General features: G+C 44.8%; 1 protein-coding gene across 1 annotated transcript in view; it reads right to left on the bottom strand.

The window, feature by feature from the left end:
- The window catches only part of PLXNC1 (plexin C1), a 141707-nt gene that overhangs the window by 27163 nt on the left and 92957 nt on the right, over positions 1-21587 (bottom strand). Inside the window, exons 16-21 of the mRNA XM_021687526.1 lie at positions 20894-20995; positions 20488-20591; positions 16753-16791; positions 16402-16526; positions 14922-15120; positions 10005-10151 (exon numbers count right to left, since the gene is read on the bottom strand). Of these exons, the coding sequence (XP_021543201.1) occupies positions 10005-10151; positions 14922-15120; positions 16402-16526; positions 16753-16791; positions 20488-20591; positions 20894-20995 (716 nt within the window). The remainder of the gene's footprint in view (positions 1-10004; positions 10152-14921; positions 15121-16401; positions 16527-16752; positions 16792-20487; positions 20592-20893; positions 20996-21587) is intronic.

Below are 21587 nucleotides of genomic sequence, written 5' to 3' on the forward strand. Positions count from 1 at the left end.
GAAGGCAGTCGCTTAACCAACTGAGCCACCCAGGCGCCCTTGTCACTCCTTTTAAATAGAGTGTAGGAGTGCCTGGCTGGCTCAGTTGGTTAAGCGACTGCCTTCAGCTCAGGTCATGATCCTGGAGTCCCGGGATCGAGTCCCGCATCGGGCTCCCTGCTCGGCGGGGAGTCTGCTTCTCCTTCTGACCCTCCCCCCTCTCATGCTCTCTGTCTCTCACTCTCTCTCTCTCAAATAAATAAATAAAATCTTTAAAAAAAAAAAAAAATAAAAAAAAAAATAAATAAAAGGAGTGACAAGGTTACTGAATAATGACATAATAATAGCAAATTAAGGAGTGCTTCCTGTGTGCCAAGCACTATTGTAAAGTATGTCTGTGTATTTGTATGTAAGAATCTCAGAAACCTTATCTCATAGATTCTATTATTCCCATTTTACAGATGACAAACTGAGGCACAGAGAAGTTATAGAAATTGCACAAGATCACCCAGCAAGAAAATGGTAGATGTGGCACTCTAGCTCCATGTTCTTAAACCTTTGGTGATCCTGCCTTTTAAAATATGAAAATGTTTTGTAAACTAAGCACGTCCAAATCTATAGGATGGCAATTAGTCTTCAATACCCACAAAAGGCTGAAGTGCTCAAAAATCTATACTGATCTTTTCTCCAGAAATCTGTCCCTGAATAACTCTGGCTTTCCCTATTTCTTTGGCATAAATGTATCAACAAAGCTGGGACAACAGATATGGTTAGTGGTATATGGCCATGTAACCCAGTTCTGGCCAATGAGATAGAAAGGGAAAGGGTTTCTACTCTAACAGAAGGGAAGTGTAGTGCTAGGAGCTGTGGCAGCTGTTTTGTGACTAGGTGGGAGGCTGAAGAAGAGCACAAAGATGGTGACCCAGATGAGCAGATGGACCAGCCTTGGGCTGCTCACCTCCCAACTTTCTGCTCTAGAATGCAATTCCATGTTCTTACTATTTCAAGCACCATCATTCTGGTTTTTCTCTTACTTACAGCTGAATGTACCCAACCTGACAGAGCTCACTTTGTTGATGCTAAGGTAGCTAAATTCACTCAGTGATACTCATCTACTTTGCACCTGTTGTGAACAGGGCATTGTAGAATATACAAAGTAGAAAGCTAGCCCGGATTCTGACTGGGAAGTATTTGAAGACTGATAGAACAACTGTGGGATGTATACAAAGAATTCTAATACCAGGTAGAAAATAGTAGGTTAGGTAGAATGCTTTAGGGGTTCAGAGAGAGATTACTTCTAGCTTAGAGGAAGTTTTTCAAAGCGAGAGAAATCAGAGAAGGCTGCATGGAGGAAGGGACATTTGAATTGGGTCTGGAAAGGAGCTGCATGAGCAGCAATACATGAGGAGGCCTCTGGACCATGACATACTTGGCTTCAATTCTAACTGGTGAATAACAAGCTTAATCTTTTATTCAGGCTACTAGGTCAGGAAGTCTAGATAAAAAGAATCCCACTTCCTTTGGGTAGAATGGAGGGTGGAGGACTTGAAGAACCGTGCTTGCCCTTCCAAAATCACCATCTGCCGTCTGAGGGTTTCCATTACTATTTATGGAAACAAAAACTGAAGACGAGAACACTGTTTTAGGTTTCTAATAATCATAGTCAGCTCTCACATACAGCATGTTGAACACTTACCATTTACTAGGAGTTGTCTTACATGCTGTGCTAATTCATTTAATCTTGCTCTGGCATTTAATAACTGCTCAGTGAAGTGGACACTATTATTAGCCTCACTTAACAGATGAAGAAACTGAGACAGAAGGAGGTTCAGAAATGTGTCTGAGATCACAGAACTGCTGAGGGTCATCACTAGGATGTGTCCATACTTTTAGCAAACCCAAAAGGCCAATCAAGGTGATAAACATCCAGGGCGCCTGGGTGGCTCAGTCGGTTAAGCGACTGCCTTCGGCTCAGGTCATGATCCTGGAGTCCCGGGATCGAGTCCCGCGTCCGGCTCCCTGCTCAGCGGGGAGTCTGCTTCTCCCTCTGACCCTCCTCCCTCTTGTGCTCTCTGTCTCTCATTCTCTCTCACAAATAAATAAATAAAATCTTAAAAAAAAAAAAAAGGTGATAAACATCCAACGGCAGTCCCAGTCTGCCTGAGATTCTTGATAAATGCTCTTAGAGCAGACAGGGTGGATGCAGACAGCCTCGAAGAGGAGGCTGAACCTCCCTGGCTTGGCTTGGCATGGAACCCGGTGGAACGCACTCAGTCTGGAGGACCCCGTGGGCTGGTGCAAGTACCACCCACTGGCATTTTTATGGAGCTCACATTCACCCAGAGGAAAGAGGACCTTTCCCAGCCTCTACCACAGCCTGCTGTGGCCACGTGACTACACTCTGGCCAATGAGATTAAGCAGATGTGTTCTGTGGCAGCCTCTGGGAAACTTCCTCAAAAGACAGCTGGTGACCATCTGTCCCATTTCCTACAGCCCTACTGATGTCCTGCTGGCTGGAATGTGGAAGAAGGCTGCGTGAGGGGTGAGAAAACACTTTAGACCATGAGGTGGCCTGAGGACAAGAGACTGGGGGCCTGGGTCTGTGAGGATGTCCCAGAGCAGAGGCACCCACCAGCAGCAGACTGCCCACCCCAGAACTTCATGTGGGACAGAAATCAACTTCCCTGTTGCTTGAGCCCCAGGTAGCTTGCGTCTCTGTTTCCTGCAGCAAAACTGAATCCTAACGGATTCAGTAATGTGCCTATTACCCAGAAGGGTTCTTGGAAGGGTATTTGGAAGATGCATGGCCCAGAACCCAGAGAAAGGACCAAATGGGAAGGACCTGGTTCTTCTGTAAGCAGGTCACAAACCAGCCCTTTAGGTAGGTCGTTGCTCAGATTTATCACTGTGGTTTTCTGTTCACATCTGTCTGGTGGGATGCTGTGTGCAGATTGTAAACACACAGATGGAGGGATTATGGGTAACATTTCTAATAGTAACACGAGCTTTTAATGACAGTCGATTCAGCTAATCAACTCCCTGTATCACCCATCGTCAGTAAATCACCAACCAGGAAGAATGGTGAGAGGACACTGTGCTTAGTAGACCTTACAGTTGATGACAAAATCTGCTCAGACAAGAAAAACGATTATAAATAAATGATGAGAACTTCTCTAGCCATCTGACATAGATTATTTTCTGACCTCATAACAAGCATACAAGTTTAGGTTTTATGATCACCTGTTTCTAGATGAAGAAACAGGTTTAGAGAGGCTTGGTGACTTGCCCAAGGTCACTAACAGCCCATTAGTAAAGGGGCTGAGCTCGGATTCACACCCACGACTGTCTGACTCTAACCCCACACCTCTCGTGCACTAAGCTACACAGTAGCTAGACGTACAAGACATACAAGTATGCAGATTCACTAGCGGCTTTGCCCACCACTCCTTCACACAGCTTGGTGGTTTAAGGTATCAAGGAGATAGAAAAAAATAAGGCTGTGGGTGGGGGAGTGGGGAGCTGGCAAGGTGACTCAAAGGCAGGGGAAGAGGCATTTCCCCATACGTTTTGCACATTTTGGTGGGGAGAGGCTGATCCAGCTACCTTATTAACTCCTCAACCACCTTCTTGGCTTGTAAGGGCAGAGATGTTGCTGCATCCTTTCTGTGGTGTCTTATAATACCTAGAAAGTAATTTTAAAAGAATGTATTACAAGCCAGCCACTTTATCACAAAAGGTCTTAGGCCAATAATTGCTTTCATTAAATAAAACCTATAAAATATATTTTTCTAATTTCATATTAGAGCCAAATGAAGGTCAAGAGAAAAGTCTGGGGGAACCTGGGTGGCTCCTTCAGTGAAGCATCTGCCTTCGGCTCAGGCCATGATCCCAGGGTCCTACTCAGTAGAGAGCCTGTGTCCCCCTCTCCCTCTGCCTCTCTGAGACCTCCTCACCCCCCGCGCTGGCTTGTGCTCTCTTGCTCTCTGTCAAATAAATAAATAAAATTTTTTAAAAAAAGAGAGAGAGAGAGAAAAAAAAATCTGGTTCTTATATCCAACTGGATTTAGAGGGGGTTTGGAGTAAGAGAGAAAAACACTGCTTCCAGAGGTTCGTAGAAGCAGCCTGAGCCCAGAGCTGCAAGTGCAAGGCTCAGAAGCTTCTGGGCTGAGGTTTTCCTTAAGCTGGAGTTGGCAGCCCTGGGACGGCTACCGGATGCCCCCTGTAATGCTGCTCTTGGCTGCCCTACATCCCCTCTCCCCTCCTTTTCCTTCCCACAAAGACAGAGAGCCCAAAGATTCCTGGATCAAGGAATTTTGCTTGCCCCCCAGCAGAATAATGAGGAAGGAAGGCCTTTTCCATCTTGAAGAAAAAAATTAAGTTAATGGAGAGAATTTCCTCAAATGTAAGTTTCTGTCATAAAATTTCTATACTTGCTAGCATTTGCTAACATTTGTTCATGATAGAGTCAAGTAAGAATCTGTCTTATTTAGCCCAAAATGACTGGTTTCAGTACTTTTGGCTTAATATGAATATGTCACAGTTTGTTTTTTGGCAAAGCACGCCCATGAGTTTCAGACTGATGTAGAGTGATGAGGCATTTCCACTGGTGTGTCTCCAGAAAAAGAGGAAAGAGGGCCAAGGCTTTTGGGGTTTTAGGGTTTAGGGGGAGGGCAGATTCTAGTTCTTTTTCTTATTATGTCAGGCTCTAGATTAAGAGCTGGCAAACTTTCTGTAAAAAGCCAGATAGTAACTATTTAAGACTCTGCAGCCTATACGGTCTCTGTTACCTCTACTCGACTCTGCAGTTGTAGCAGGAAAACAGCCATAGACAACAGTCAATGAATGTGCATGGCTGCGTTTCAATAAAACTTTATTTATAACAATAGACCGCATGGCCACATTTGGCCCACAGGTTCTTGTTTGGTGATCCCTGCTCTAGACAATGGTGACTTCAAATGGAATGCTGACTTTGACAATGTCAAAAAAAAAAAAAAAAAGGAAAAAAATGCCTTTTATCTCCACCACGATTTGCTATACAAGTTACCATTCTCTGAGGAGTAGAAGTATAAATAAGGATCCTTAACAATGAAGTAATAAAGTCACATTTGAGCTATAAAGAAGGAAATTAAATACCTTTGTATTTAGGTAACTAAATTATTTTCTAATCCCAAGATTATGGGTATGAGAAGAAAGGGTATGAAGAGGAAAGTCATTTCAAGCACTCATTTAATGTTAATTTTTCATTTTCCACTGCTTGCCATCAACTAGGGAATGACTTACCTAAATGATTATAAAAAAATGGTTTCACTTCTTTGATCAGGAAGCTCAGAACAGTAACTATGAAGTTAGTAATGGTTTCGGTATTATTGCAAGTCATAATGGAAATGATTTGCACTATGGTAGAGAGAAAAAGAAAAAAAAAATCCTAAGAATTGTTAATTAACTTCACTGTTTCTCCACAAATGCTAGGAGTATTAAAAACAAGGTTGCTGAAGTGCAAACATCAGGATTTAATGAACAATGGGATGTAATTGAAGTAACAGAGAATGACTTAATCGGGACAGTGGGTTGTTTAATTATGGGGATAATGGATCTTCTGAAAGGGACAAACTAAATGGAACAGAAGGAGCTGGGGAGTGATGGGGAGAGCCGCTGTGTTCAAGGAAGCGTGGAGACGTGAAACTCTCACGAGAGGTAGTGAGCACTCTGTTACCGAGGAAATATTAAACAACAGGACTGTCCCCGAAATGTAACGACTGGGTGCAAAAAGACCCAGTGGGGCAGGCTGGCAGAAATCGTCAACAGACCATAGTGCAGGTGTAAAGATTTCCACAGGCATGTATCTGCGCTTTTTCTAAGAATTTCTAATAATCTTAAAGACTTTCTTATAGATATGAGAAGGAGGGCAATAATATGTTTGTCAGAACACTGTTTCCCAGGGTGCCAAGATGCTATCTCTCAGATACAGCAGATTGGCAGGCTCATTTCCTGGGTTTAAGAGTTCAAAAAACCATTTCTCGCTTAACTTTGATTATAAGTCAACCTTCTCTTGCTAATTCAGCACACTTGCTACGAGTTATTGGGTTTTCTCATCTCCTCTTGAAAGTGAAGCCCATGTCCCTTCTCCCGTGTGGTGTACTTTCCTGGAACTGAAATGCTCATGCCTTCCTTAGCTCTCCCAAAGTTTCAGGCCATCTGCTCTGAAATCACCCTCGAAACACAAGACAGGGTGCACATGAGGCCGGCCCGAGATTCTCCAGCAATGAAATCGAACATTGCCTAAAATGTTGCAAAGAGAGAAAAACCACGGAGCAATCAGGCTTATTCCTGGGCCAGCTGTCAAATCTAAATCCCCTGATGTTGGAGGAAGACAGAGTCCTGCGTGTGCGCAGGCCCTCCCCTATGCGGGCATTCCGGGGGTTGATCACGTCAGGGCAGGCTCTTCACCGACCACCAGCCTGCAGCGCCGTGATGGAGGAGGGTTCTTGCCATAGTAGAGCAAGTGTGACTGTATGGAGCTTTGCTCAGATTTGAGGAAAGACAGAGGAATTTTCCCCCCAGGATGCACGGAAGGGTTACTTCTCCGAGCCCATTTGTCAGTATAATGATTTCATGTATAAGGAATTGTACATTCCTTACATGTTCTTCATGTCTTCATGTTCTAGAAAACACCCCATACCTCAGGGAGAACATATCCTAATCTTAGAGGTGTGAAACCTAACTTTCAGGCTGTTATGTGAGGTGCTATGTTTCTGAGAACCGAGCCACACAGGAGTTTGGGGCCTCTTTTAAATGTGTCCCTGTCATGGCACCAGGGTCTGGCATTTCAAGTTACTAAATGTGGCTGCTCTTGATTTTTTTTCTTTCCTTGAAAGAATTTACACACACACACACACACACACACACAGAATTGAGTTTGTTCAGCATACCTTGGTTTTCAATGACATAAACCACCTCAGGCAAATTTAGAAAATCAGGATTGTAAACCACTGGGTATACATGACTGGGGTGGGGGGTTTGGAGGGAGGTAAGAGAGAAAGAGGGAGGAGAGAGGGGGAGAGGGAGGAGAAAGGGGGAGAGGGAGGAGGGAGGAGAAAGGGGCAGGAGAAAGAGGGAGGAGAAAGGGGGGAGGGGAGGAGGGAGGAGAAGGGGGGGGGGGGGGGGGGGGGAAGGGGAGGAAGGAGAGGGAGAAGCAGGGAGGAAAGGAGGAGGGAGAGGAAAGGAGGAGGGAGAGGAAAGGAGGAGGGAGAGGAAAGGAGGAAGGAGAGGAAAGGAGGAGGGAGAGGAAAGGGGGAGGAGGGAGGAGGGAGAAAGGGGGAGAGGGAAGGGGGGAGGAAGGAAGCAAATTGTAATATGATGGTTAAGACTGGGGGAACTTGCCTGAAAGGAAATGAAAAACCTTAAATTTTTTATATTGACCTTCTGCTAACATTTTGTCACACAAGCATGGCCCAGATCATGTGCCTCCTCTGGAGCTTCTAATATAACCATCTACCATGAAACAGGTTGGGACAGGTACAATAAAAGGCATTAAAAATCATTTTTAAAGCAAGGCCCCTAGAAACCAGTGGCCCACCCCTTTTCTAGTCTCTGTCTACTGGCAAATCTGCATTTGAAAAGCAAGATTTATCTGGATTTCTAAAATCATAATTTCCCATTAGCCTTTTCCCCAGGGGCTATAAAGGAAAAAAGACGCCAAGAGTCAACATGAATTCCTTCAACATCAAGAAACATTTTGATGACAGTTGAGAGTTAACAAATCTGAAACACATGGTCTTAATTGACTGTGAAATAATGTTTCAAAATGAAAGGCGGAAAAAGTGTTGCCATGTAAAGCATTAAAAAGGACTCAAACCTTAAAAGTGGCTTCAGGCATTGGACTTCTTGCCCCACTCCCAGTCTGGTCCTCTCCTTTCCTCTCCTTCCTGTCGGGGTTCACATTTTCATGAACGTGATTCCCCCAACCTACAGACACTCGCAAATGTCTCTTTGGGAATCTGTGGGGCTTCCAAAATGTTTCAAAGTCAAAGCATACACATCTTTGGAGTGGGACCAAGGCCCTGCATTTGTCCTCCAACAATCCTAGGGAAAGGTATCAACAAGCCCTGATGCAAAGTTTGTCTTTCATTCTCCAAGATACCCAGGGGCCCTCTCCACGCACGCTGTACATCCTCGGTACTACCTGGGGTGTTTAAGAAATGTCTGCCTATGCCTGGCCTTCGTCCCCAGCAGTTCTGATTTCATCAGTCCCGATGGAAGACCCAGGCACTGGTTTGTCTGGATCTGCATTTCTTTTTCCTTTTTTTAAAGATTTATTTCTTTGAGAGAGAGAAAAAGAGAGCGAGAGACAGCATGTGCGTGCATGAGAGCAGGGGGAGGGGCAGAGGCAGAGAGAGAGAGAGAGAGAAAATCCCAAGCAGGTTCCATGAGCCCGATGCAGGACTCGATCCCACAACCCTGAGATCATGACCTGAGCCAAAACGAGGACAGGCAGAGGGAGAGGGAGAAGCAGACTCTCCACTGAGCAGGGAGCCCGATGCAGGGCTCAATCCCAGGCCCCTGGGATCATGACCTGAGCCGAAGGCAGACGTTTAACGACTGAGCCACCCAGGCGCCCGGCAGTCAATGCTCTTAACCGCTGTGATGCCGCCATGAAACCCGCACAGTGATCATCCTCCCCATTTTACAGGCGAGGAACCTGAGGCACAGGGAGGTTTGGAAACTTGCCCCATGTCACACAGATGGGCAGGGGTGGATTGCAAGCGTGCCCGGCCAGAGTCTGTGCTCTTCACCGCTGCATGCTAGTTTGAGAACCACTGCTCCTCACCACCTCTCGGCCATAGACAGTTATATACACAGAAATCAGAACATAAGAAATGTTAACTTTCTACTCAGGCTCCTGGCTTGTGGATGGCGGCTGAGCAGGGTACTGTCTTCAGCGGAGGGTAAACTACATCTGGCAGTGACCTAGAACTGGAAACAGCTGCTGTGGACTATTCTCCCACCAGAGCACATAACCATAACACAGCCCACAGCGACATGGTGCCTTCTCCAATGAGGGAATGCATTCTTCTAGGATGATACCACGGGTCTCGCCGTCCAGAGCTAAGCCACAGGAGACTCAGCCCCCTTACTGAGTAATCCCAAAACCCCACTGTCTTTTTTCCCTCCTCCTCCACTAACAAGATTGTGAAGAAGCCCCGAGTCTCCATAAGGCTAAGGATCAAACCAAATGACAGCGATCTCTTTCCCCAGTCTCTATGACCGGAAAAGCACAGAAAATGCCTAAGTAATTTTGGAGACACTTGTCACGCTTGGCCCTCTCTCTACAATTCGTGAATGTGCAAGAAATTGCTCTCTCTTCCTTTAGGAAGGGAAGGGGGTGGGGGTGGGATGGGGATGGGTGAAAAGAAGTTCTCGAATGGGTGAAACCCTCCGGCAGCCAGGCAATCATCTTCCTGTAGTGATTTACAGCGTTCCTCTAAAAATATCTATGAGATCACAGAACATTAAGTGCGTGACACCAAACATTTGTAACTAATCCATGAAAATAAAGTAAGGGTGTCATATTGCACGGGGAACACAGTGGAATTTGTCTTGTGTTATCGTTCTAAAATAAGATGGCCTCAATTTGGTTGAAATATATCTTCACACATTGTCTTCCAAAGCAGAGCCGTTTGAGAAATTCTGATTGCAATTATAAGTGCTGAATAGGGAGTGCTTTGCATTTCCTTTGACGATGCTGAAAAGCTATAAGCTATCCTGATATTAAAATCTTTGGAAATTGATGAGTACCCCAGGCATCATTACAATTCTCTCCCCCCAACCAAGTAATTAAAATCTATTATGTGAACACGTGTTAATATTTTATCAACTACTGTTTTTAATTAACTCATCATCTGAGGCCTCCCGCAGTAGGAATGATATCGCTTTGTTTTAAGTGACCCCCCTGCCCCCACCCCGCCACCGAGCTCCCAGCCAGGCTTCTTTCCGGGGCTGGGGGGAGGCTTCATCGCGAACATACCACAGTACTGAACTCTGGAACCTGCCACAGCAGCCAGTCTTCGTTCAGGGTGTACAGGGCTTTGCAAGTGATTACATCCACGGGACCCTTGTTTATTTTCTGGTTCAAAGTCGTCACCAGTAAATAGAACGGCTCTCCAACAGTTTCCTTGGAAGAGACACAAAAGTGAAAGTCAGCTGTCTGCGGAAGCCACTGTACTTTCCAAAGAGTTAAAGTTTCAGTTTATGGCAGTGCGACAGGAGGCAGGAGGCAATGTTTTCTAACAATCAACATGAGACTCCCAAAAAAATACACACTGCTCCGCTCAGGATTGGGCGCAAAACTCAGGAGACGTGGCCTCTCCCACCACCTGCGCAGGCGCGCGCCCGCGCACACGCGCGCACACACACACATGCACGCACGCCCGTGCCCGCGCATAGACTTCCAGCATTTACAGTCAACAGCAACAAGAAATCCTCAGCGGATGGTTCTTTTATGTTTCAGCTTCTATATGGCAGACTGATGCTCATCAGCTGGCTAATGCCTAGAGTAGATGCGGAGGTTTAACCTTCGTTTATATTCCTATTTAATTGCCTTTTTGAGCAAACCAAAAATAAATGGCATTTTAAAAAATACACAACAATTAGCCTTGGTAACCAGAATAAATGTCAGAACATTTTGTACACTTGCCAAGGAGGATGCTTTTTGGTGTTAAGAGCTTCTAATGAAGGAAGTGGCCTTTAGTGATCACAACCTGCAGCCATCCCGGCCAGCTCGCTGTGGTTTGCAGAGCTGGGCGTGCACAGACACCCCTGGGCACCTCGTCTGTGCACCTTGGCTGGTACGCGGCCACTGATGCACTTGAGCTCCCTTCCCTGGACCAGAGCCAAGTCCATTGCTTGAAGGCTTGTCACCAGGATTCGGCCCATCCCGATGGCGTCTGTCTCCAAACTTCTGCCATGGGCACTTACTCCTCGACCGGGGCCCGCCCGCTCATGGTTCATGAGATGCCTCAAACCTGTAGCCACACTGCACTTGCGTGGACTCTGAGCAGCTCACGGGGGAGGCTTGGGTGTTCTGCTGCCACGGAAGCCGCCCAGAGCATGCAGCCCGGGGTCGGCAGCAGCACACTTGCCAGGTAATCAGTGTCTACAATCAACGGACATTAACCAAATATGTGGAAGAGGGACAGCTAGGGCCAGAAGTCAAACCCTTCGTGATGAAGAAGCCAGCCAAGCGACTGAGGCTGGAAGCCCCGTTTCCAGCCAAGCTTCACGGCCTAGCCTGCAAAGGAGGGTTCCGTTAGCTCTCTCCCCTGCTTTGCCCTGACCAAGTAAATGGAGACCTCATGTAAGACTCCTGGCATCCCCCCCTCCCCACCTCCTGTCCCAGCCCCTCCCTGCAGGAACATGTGCCCTCCCCAGTCCCAGGGCTCCCTTCGGCCCCCTTCTGCCACCCCACTCTCCACTGGCTTCCTGTCACTTTTCCCATTACCTTTTCTCATTGAATCCTCTCATTTAATCCTGTGAGGTAAGTATCGTTATGACCATTTTGCACAGAGGGGGAGCTGGGGCACACGGAATAGCTGTGATTTTCCCCTGATCCCACAGCTGGCGTGGGATAGTCACCACTTTTCTCTTCCCTGCTGACAGATCCTTGAGTCTCTTCCTTAGTGTAGGACAGAGGTGGAATGTTCGAAAATTTCCCAGGTGGGGAGAGCGTTGGGACTAGCACCTGACATTTTAATTCTTATGGGAAATATCCTTTATTTCGTGGTTCACAACCACACTGCTCTCTTCTCTTTCCCTCTGCGCTCTGGGGTAATGTCCCGACTGCAAACCCAGAACTTCTACTTCTCCTTTTCCCTCCAGCACGCATCAGAGACAGGGGTGCGTGTCCTCGTGAGCCTTGTGGGCTGGATGGGCCACCGAGGGTGCAGTTGGGGGCCAGGTGGGCTCTGCCGGGCTGTGTGGAAGGGCAGCTACAGACCCACTGGCTCTGTAGTCAGGAATTCCCCAGAATTCTCCAGAGTGCAGCCAGACTGAGAGAAGTGAGATTTTGTCTTATACTGTTACCCACACCCACGGTTCTAACCCTGGGTGATCATTACCAGAATTCCCTGGGGCTCCCATAAAAAATTCAGATGCCTGGACCCTCCATTAGACCCACAGACCCGGAACGTCTGGAACCGAGGCCTGGGCATCTGTGGTTTGAACACCTTCCCAGGGGATTCTGATATGGGGCCAGCTTCGAAAACCATGAAGTTTCTCTGTCACTAGGGAACACGAGTCCTCAGTCATACCTGCTGGGGGCTTAGGTGTCTTACAGAACAGGGAACACTCAGCTCCTCGGGTGGCTGGCTGTGGCCAAGTGCATCTGACCGGACCACGCCTACCCTCCCTCTCCTGGGATGGGAACTAAGCTCGGCCCCTTCACCTTCCTTTCCTTTGTGAGACCAGACTCTGGCCCTGGCTCAGCCAGAGGCTTTCATGCCTGTGATCTCGATCCATCCCTAAATCCTCCCTAAGCCCATAAGAAGGTGCCTGCCTCACTGGGGAGGTAGTAGCTAGGAGCTCTCAAACCCTGGTGCCATCCCATGCCCGCTGTGGGATCTGGCGGAAGGCACATCCATTCCGCGTGCTCCCAATCCCCCTCTGTGCAAAATGGTCATAACGATCCTTACCTCACAGGATCAAATGAGAGGATTCAGTGAGAAAAGTAAGCAAAACTCTTCACATAATATCTGGCATGCCCAGTAAAGACAGTTGGTATTATGACTTCACTCACAGAGCCCTGGAAGCTCTGAGGAGGAGGTTACCTGGAGGTCACAGAGCTAGTGGCATCTAGGCAAATGTCTGTGGGACAGGGCAGGAGGACCAAGGCTGTCCGAGTCCCACATCTCCTTGGGCACCCGGTGTGGGAAGTCAGACCCCCTGCACCAGAGGAAATTTTTCCACAGAAACTGAAAGCATCTCTGGCCGGCTCACAGTCACTTCCTCCTGGTAAGCGTGCCACCCCTCACCATCTCAAGTGCTCAAGATACTCTTGAATCAGCACTGCAAAAGCTTGACCCAGAATCCTCTGCTTGAGGGAGCCGTTTGGGCTTAGGGCCCAGATTTTTGGAACATCTCACCCATTTAAGGCTCAAGGGCAGCAAGGGCAAGTCTCCAACCACAAGATCCCCCAAGAAAGAGCTGGGAAGAAATTTAAAACCGGTGACTAGGCTCTTCACTCCATGAGTAGATAACAGTTGCTCAGAGGAAAAGGGCCAGAGACACACAGCTAACTGGGGCTGAGATGACTTTAGAGCCTGAACCTGCTGCTTCTAACCAACACTCCTAGTCCAGTGCTCTTTCTACTACCCCAGGATTCTCAAATGTAAGGCACATACAATTACCCAGAGGAGCTTGGCAAACGTGCATTTTCGGGCCCCACCGCCCGGGCTTCTGATTCAGTGGCATTGGTAGGGCAGGAATCTGACTTCCAAGACTAAGACCCAGAACTGGGTGTGGGTCCTGCCGCCTCTGTTTAGATGCAGTTGTGGCTGAAGCAAGGATGGTGGGAAGTGAAAATATTCACCCCAGAAATAACTGCTCAACACCTCCCCAAAGCGTATGATGATTTATACCAAGTAAACAGAAAATAAGGCAGATTTCATTAATCTTAATAAATGGGTAGTGCCTTGGGAGAGGAAGGCATTGGTAAAAAAAAAAAAAAAATGTTGTGCATCTACTTGTAAGATTGCATTAAACATTAAACTAAGCACAGTCTATTTAAAGTGCTGCTCTTGGATCTAAACTTAAGTAGCACTGTTAAAACCTGTGGCATATAGCAGTGTATCTTATTCAAAGCTTAATTAGATTTTGGAACTAGCTACAAACACACAATTAGGCAGTTTTGCTGGAATCTGGATGGCTGGTGAAATTAAAGAAGGATAAGAACCTTCTGTACCAGGGGCCTCAGAGGGGCTGAACGAAGATCGGGTTCAACAGAACACTCTTCTTGTCCTATTAATATTTTAGAACAGTACCGGTCAACATTTATGGAGTGTTTACTTGGTGCTAAGCCACTGCCTCCATTTTCTCCTCTAGGCTTCAGAGCGGCCCTAAGATAGTCTTCTTCCAGTGCTCCAGGCTATAAACCCAAGGCTCAGATAGGTGCGGAAGCCTCCTCTAGTGAGTGACGGGGTCCAGATGCAGACCAGGCAGTGGGCTCCAAGACCCACTTCCTTACCCGCTGGATCCACGCCAAATTGGCATTCAAAAATAATTTTAAGATTCAATCAGACTACAACCACATTCATGCAATAACCCCAACAAAGGAAACTCAAGGGATGGGTGGCTCTTTGGGGACTTGCTAAACAAACGGAATAATGTGGAATGACTAGTTAGAACTGAGTTTAATTAGCTTCCAGTATTAGTAGGTAAATGGGTATTTCCAAGATGCTTCAGAGACCCTGCAAGCATTGCGTTCTCTTCAATATCTGAAATACCCCTTCCACTCAGCACATTTCCTGGGCTCTGGTTGTCAATTAATGATGTCAAGGTGGGCTCAAAAGTCAATGGTATAAAATTTCAGTTATGCAAGATAAATAAGTTCTAGAAATCTGTTGTACAACATTGTGCCTACAGATAACAACGCTGTTTTGCACCCTTTAAAAATCTGGTAAGAGGGGAGGTTTCATGTTAATTGTTCTTACCACAATAAAGTTGTTTAAAAGAGAAAAACGTCTAAATGAACTGCATCTGCATAGGCCAGTTACAGCAAAAACAATTTTATTTTCCCCTCCACGTGCTCCCAGGAAGGACCATGTCTAAAAGAGGTTAAATGCTGACACTGTGGAGTGCTCAGGACTTATCCTGGCAAAGACATCAGCATCTGCTAAAAATAACCACCTATTGTCTTACCTCTGACACTACCAAGGGAGGTGACACTTACCCGCAGAAAACCAGAAAGGCAGACGGACATCCAGTTTGTGAGGAGTTTTTCTACCACAGACTCCGTGCGTCTTAGCATGAGTTTAGGCTGCATGTTACTGGACTGTTCCATCAAGTCTCTGGTCAGCACCTCCAGGATGCTGGTCAGGTAGACCAGCTTGGTTTGCAGTGCAATGGTCAAGAAGGAGGCGAACAGACACCTATTGAAAAATAGAGCCTTGCTTACAATAGTCAAGACATCAAAACAACCCAACTGTCCATTAGCAGATGGCCAGATAAAGAAAATGTGGTATATGTGTGTTCTCACACACACACACACACACACACACACACACACACCAGAATACTGTTCAGCCACACAAGAGAATGAAATCTTGCCATTTGTGACAACATGGATGGATCTTGCAGGCAGTATGTTAAATTAAGTCAGAGAAAGACAAATACCGTATGATCTCACTTATATGTGGAATCTAAAAAAAAAAGAAAAAAGAAAAATAACCAAACTCATGGAAAAAGAGATCAGATCTGTGGTTACCAGAGGTGGAGAATGGAGGGGGAGTTGGAGGAAGGTGGACAAAATACAAAAACTTCCAATTAAAAGAGAAGTAAATGCTAGGGATATAATGTATAACATGGTGACTACAGTTAACACTGCTGCATAATTTGAAAGTTCCAAGAGAGTAAATCTTAAAAGTTCATTTTTTTCCTTTTTTTTTTTTTGTAGCTGTATGAGATGATGGATGCTAACTAAACTCATTATGGTCATCATTTTGCACTAGGTGTAAGGAAGATCATTATGCCGTACACCTTAAACTTCTACAGTGCCATATGCCAATTCCATCTCAATAAAACGGAGAGAGAGGAAAAAAAAGAAGATATACAGATGACAAAGAAGCACATAAAGAAAGACCCTCGGTTAATGAGGTTAACTATCAGCCATGGCTAAGTTGATGCTGATGGGAGTTTCCACGGAAACTGAGGGGCAGTGGGGTGCTCTCCTGTGGGCATGTGTGTTTTTTTAATGTCTTAGGTCAACCACCTTTGTCCTCAATTCATAAAAACCATGCACCAGTGTTCACCCCAGGACATTTTATGTGTTTTCAGCTCTTAGACTTTAAACTAGAGTGGTAAACAAGAAGCGAATGTCTTTCCCAAATTTTTAGGTGTTTTAAAGATAGAAAATAGCACTTCTGCTTTTTTGATTCAGGACTCATGTTTTTTCTTGGTGTTGGGGTTTTTCAGGGCTTTTTTTGTGGGGGAGGAGGGTATGTGTGTGTCTTCAAAACAGAATATGTGTTGGGGTCGTGTGATCCGAAGTAGAGCTATCGTGGCCTCATGACCCCGACCAGACGGCCTCTGGATAAATCCACGTTTTCAAGGGATGTAGATACCAGGTTCAGGTTGCAGTTTGGAAATAAGGAGCACACGTTTTTATTTTCTCTATTTAAAGACTTTCAAAATATAAATAAATTGACTAATACCTGTCCTTCACTGAAAAGTTCTTCTGCTTCTCAAGGGTGTGGATGACAGTAACAAGGAAACTTTTATTACAGATCAGGGCATCCAAAGCTGTGAGACTTTCATTCTTGTCAGTGGCATCTCTGTTCTGGAAAAAAAAATGAATATGATATGATACGATATGACATGATATAATATTAGAAACTTAAAGTTAGGAGGTAGATCCACAATGGGTTTTCCAAGACAATGATTTAATATTGAATCCATGATTCCAAAAAAACTCACAAAAATTCAATAATGGAGATGATGATGACAATGAGGACACTATGAAAGTCAGGCAGTCATGGGCTAAAAATGAAAACTTATAGACTTACATGCATATCTTCAGTGAAGATGTGTGTGAAGCCACCTGACTGAGAGGAAGGAGACACTTTTATTATTCATAACATCCAAAGGAAATGAATAGTGTATTTTTGTTACAATACCCAAGCCCGTTTTAATAAAGTAGAGACACTGTTTGCTAATCTGAAGGGCCCCTGGGCTTATGTTCATTTTATATCCTCTAATACATAATAAATAATTATTCAGCTCTCAAGAAGCACCGGTGAATTCTGAAAGCCTCTAAGAAGAATCATTATCATTGCATCAGTCCCATTTTTAGTAGAGGAAGGCATCTCACACTTTCAAAGAACAGACTCAAAAGTGAAAGAAGTGGTAAAGAAGATTATGCGAATGTGCAGACCCCTCCTTAAGCAGTTTGCCCTCTCGGGATAAATACTGAGTTGTGTCCGTAAGTTTTTACAAGCCTTAGCTTAGTAGTATCCACTGTCTCAAGAGACAATGTTATGGAGACGGGGTGAGCTGGGTGGTTAAAAGTTAGAAATCTGGAGCCAAATTACTTGGGTTTCACTCTTGGTTTTAGCACCTACTGGTCACATGACTTTGGGCAAGTTATGTAACCTCTCTGTGCCTGACATTGCTCATCCGCAAAATGAGGACACCACCGACTCCCATCTCCTAAGCTTGGTGTGAAAAGAAAATGCACACGTGCACAGTAAGTTCTATCTCAGCTATGTTTATTGCTTTTATCACTAACTTATGGCAAACTAGATCACAAAGTTATTGTCCTGCTGGCTTCTACAATTATTTTTATGTGCTATGCTATGTTGCTCCTGGATATAGACTTTTCAATTCGAGTTTCCCTTTTTAATGTATCATAAGTCTTCTTGGAATTAAAGGATTAAATTTTAAAAGCATGAGTAACACTTTAAATGAGTCAACAGAATGAAAATAAAAACTTGAACATTCAGGTTTTTCTCTTCCTCTTTTTTGGGGGTAATATTTGAAACTTTAGGCTATTTTTATACCTCGTTAAAGTAAATTTCTTCTGCAGAGAATTTTTGCTTTATAGTTTCAAATCTGTTAGCCTAAGCAGAAGACCTCAAACTATTTTGGTCATACTCTCCCTTAGTAATATGCAGAAAAATCATACCCTGGGTTTGCATTTTCTAGTTCCTAACATTTTTCTGCTGAACCAACTTGATATGGACAGACCGTTTAAACAGATTGAGTCCTGACCTTACATAGAGAAATGCCACCATGGCTCCCTGTTTTCTAAAGCTCCTTCCTCCTTTCATTTAAATTTCCCTCTTCTAGGAGATAGGATGCCTTGCTCACCCTTATTTCTCCTCCTATGTTCAGCAAAACAATGCAGTCAATACAATGAAAAGGCAGGCTTTGGAGAACCAAAAACTGGTACGGAGCCAGGGATTGGGAATATCTTGGCCTCTGTGAACCTACAATTTCCTCTGGTTCTGTCTACTGCTGTCCGGTAGGTGTTGACTGCTCAAGTTCTCGGTCTACCAGCCGACCTCCAGGCCTAGAGGATGTGGCTCCTGGTCCATCAGTAAAGGGCCTAATTGACACAAGGACGGATCTGCAGCCTAGAAAGCATTTCAGCTGGTGCTGTCATCACAGACTATGCTCCTCCATCCTCTACATCTTGCATTAAAAATTCGAATTTAACTTAGGTCTTGCTAGGGTTCTGATAGTTACGCCTGTTTTTCCACTCCTCTCGTTTACTGACTTCAGTTTTCCTGGCTTTCTCAGTTGCTGTTCAAGATTATTCATAACCCTGAGTTAAGTCTGTTTGGCTTGAACAATGCGGCGGTGGTGGGGGGGGGGGGGGGAGGTGAGGGACGCTGACCCTCTGTGCGGTCGAAAATTGGCATGTAACTTTTCCCCAAAACTTAACTACTAATATATTGCCTACTGCTGACCAGAAGCCTTACCAATGAACACATCTTTTGTATGTCAACTAACACATATTTTGTAAGTTTTCTGTATTATATACTGTACTCTTACAATAGAGTAAGCTGGAGAAAAGAAAATGTTATTAATAAAATCATAGGGAAGAGGACATACATTTATATTATATTTTTTATTGAAAAAAAAAAAAATCCGTGTGTAAGTGGACCCATGCAGTTCAAACCTGTGTTGTTCAAGGGTCAACTATATCTCTCTTCTAAAATAATACAGCATTTTTCCTGGGATTTTTTTTTCCCCTCAAAACACTCAACTTGCAATAGTGTCTTTTGCATTCATCACTTATCTTGCTCTTGATTACTGAATTTAGAATATAGGACAATTTCTTTTTCAGGCCACAGATTACTCTCTTCAGCACTCAAGGGCAATCATTAACTGTAAAAGCCCACACAAGCCTCATGTTGATGGTAGAAATCTCTGTTGTTTTATTGCTATTAAATTCTTAATGGGGATCTCAGATAGCTGAGAAATAGACTCATGATGTCCTGCATAGTCATCCTGATTCAGGGAATTGACCTCCCTCCCTAGGTAGTGTTCTGCTGTAGAAATGGATAGATGAGGTGGCAAATACAAGTCTTGCTGCCCGGTACTCTTGGAGGAGAAGTTTTAAAAAGTATATTGTACAAGCACAAAAAACTGAAGTCTTATTTATAGCCTTCTTGATTTACAACAGTAAGGCTTGGACCAAAAAAAAAAATATATATATATATATATGGCGGGTGTTTTATGGAGGTATCCCAACCTCCAGACACAGCATCACATATCATGGTGTCTGCTTCTAGAATTATAGAGAACCTGGAAATTGCTTACTGCATGTGTCTGTGTTTCTGAACTCTAGGCTTCTGGCCAAATGTAGCTGAGAAGCTTCTGGTAAGGTGATACCAGCTCTGTTTTGACCTGGCTTTGCTTAGAAGTCTAGACTGAAATATGATCATCTGTGTTGATGTTCCAGAGGTTGGGCCCCTCTGTGGTCACCAGTTCTGGACAAAAAAGGGCAGCATGATGAAGTGGGGGCATCAGGATGTGGAGGTGATGACAGGCAGATGAGTGCCCTTTGCTCAAGACTTGGGAGTGTAAAGGAGGAAGGTTGAGTGGGTAGGGGAGAAGATGGAGGTGTCAGAACAGAGTGAGACCGAAAACCCAAAGGGTTAAAGGAGACTGCTCCTCGGAGTCCCAGGATGGGTTAATCAATCATTTCGTGCAGCTATTTCTGCTAAATGAGGATGATATGGACTGATCAGCAGAAGAACAACTGCTGGAGAGAACCATTAAGAACTCAACATTGCTAAAGATGGCTGCTATCAACTCAAAGTCTATACATGTCTCCCTCCCTCCCTCTCGGCCCATAGTACTTTTCATTTCCAACTGAGAAATAATAGTGAATAATCTAGTAGCTGCAATGGAAGTCATGCAGATAAACACAACAAATTGGCCAGCCCACAATTTATTGATTTTTAAATGAACTAGCTTGCTTCCCAACTACAAATTCAGCTCTAAACAGGTAGTAAAATAAAACAAAAATCATCACTCTGAACTTCTGTCCCTCCTAGGTTTTTGTTACTGGACAAAGAATAATCGTCAGTGGCCCATCACTGCTTTATACCCTAATCAATCCAATTAAGAATTACCCTTCTCCCGGCTCTGCTCAGACGTAAGCCCTTATTTCGCACCAAGCACACTATCTACAGCCACCTTGGAAGCAAACACCTGTTTTGACGACAGCAACAAGCACCTTCGTTATTATTCAAGACTCAACCTTAGGAATATGATCAATGCTCTTTTACCTCGGGGAAGAAAGTTCTCAGAGCAAAATGTTTGTAGTCAAGGAAGGGAACAGTTCCAAAACTATCAACCACATCCAATTTATCCATCTGCAGCTCAGCAAAGCCTGCAAAACAGAATCCCAAGAGCAGTATTTTAACTCAACAAACAATGGATAAGATCTTCTGCTGTTTTGTCTAACATGGAGGATGACCTTGGTTTTCATTAAAGAAGAAACAAGAGATAATTACTTGGTTGGCTGCAGAGCAGGGCTGGAATAAACACAGAGCCAGGCCTAGACCCCGCCGCTCAGATGTCTTCTATTATACAAACAGTTCTCATTACTGTGGCCAGCTCCACTGGGGGGGGGCGGGGAGATGATAAAAAAAAAAAGGCTTGTTTTTCCACAAATAAAATTTTGGAGCCTACCATCACGTATCTCTTTCCGGAGCTCACTCTCCAGGAGCTCCAGCTGTTGGCTCTGTTTGCGGCTCAGCTCCTTCGATTTGTGCCTGGTTACCCCCACGGCCGCTGAGGAGACAGAGATCTAGTGTCAGATTGACATGTTAACTTCAAAAACAAAAAGGAAAACGAAGTCAACCTTGACATTTCTTTTACAGAGAGAGACAGAGGAAGAGAGAGAAAGAACAGCATTTAAGAGGTGGAATTTATAAAAGGAAAAATTCCCAGTGAGGGGACACTCTAAAGAGGAAGATGCTAAAGCGCAACAGGAAAACAAAAAACTACCCACCTTAAAGTAAAAACTAAATCAAATAACCTCCACTTGTAACCAAAGATCCCAGCTGGCTGAAAAGTAATGAAATAAGCCACGTTTCGCTGCAGCCACAGGCCGCTGATATTGTTCCATTCTTTTTTCAATGTTTCTAAACATCCCTGGAGAAATAAAGCTGAGCCACAATTGCAGAAGGAAATCACAGATCCACGCTCTGTAAGCCAAACTTGCATAGATCAAGTTGGCTGATATGGGGAGAGGTCCACAATGAACCCTCGGATCTGGGACCTGGCTTCTTTCCCCACTTCGTCTTGCTTCTAACTGTGCTTCTAACTGAGACAGTGCCCTGAACAGGCTTGGTACTCGGTTCACATCCCCACTCTGCCAATT

This window comes from Neomonachus schauinslandi, chromosome 5 (assembly GCF_002201575.2).
Source record: "Neomonachus schauinslandi chromosome 5, ASM220157v2, whole genome shotgun sequence".
NCBI classification, from domain to species: domain Eukaryota; kingdom Metazoa; phylum Chordata; class Mammalia; order Carnivora; family Phocidae; genus Neomonachus; species Neomonachus schauinslandi.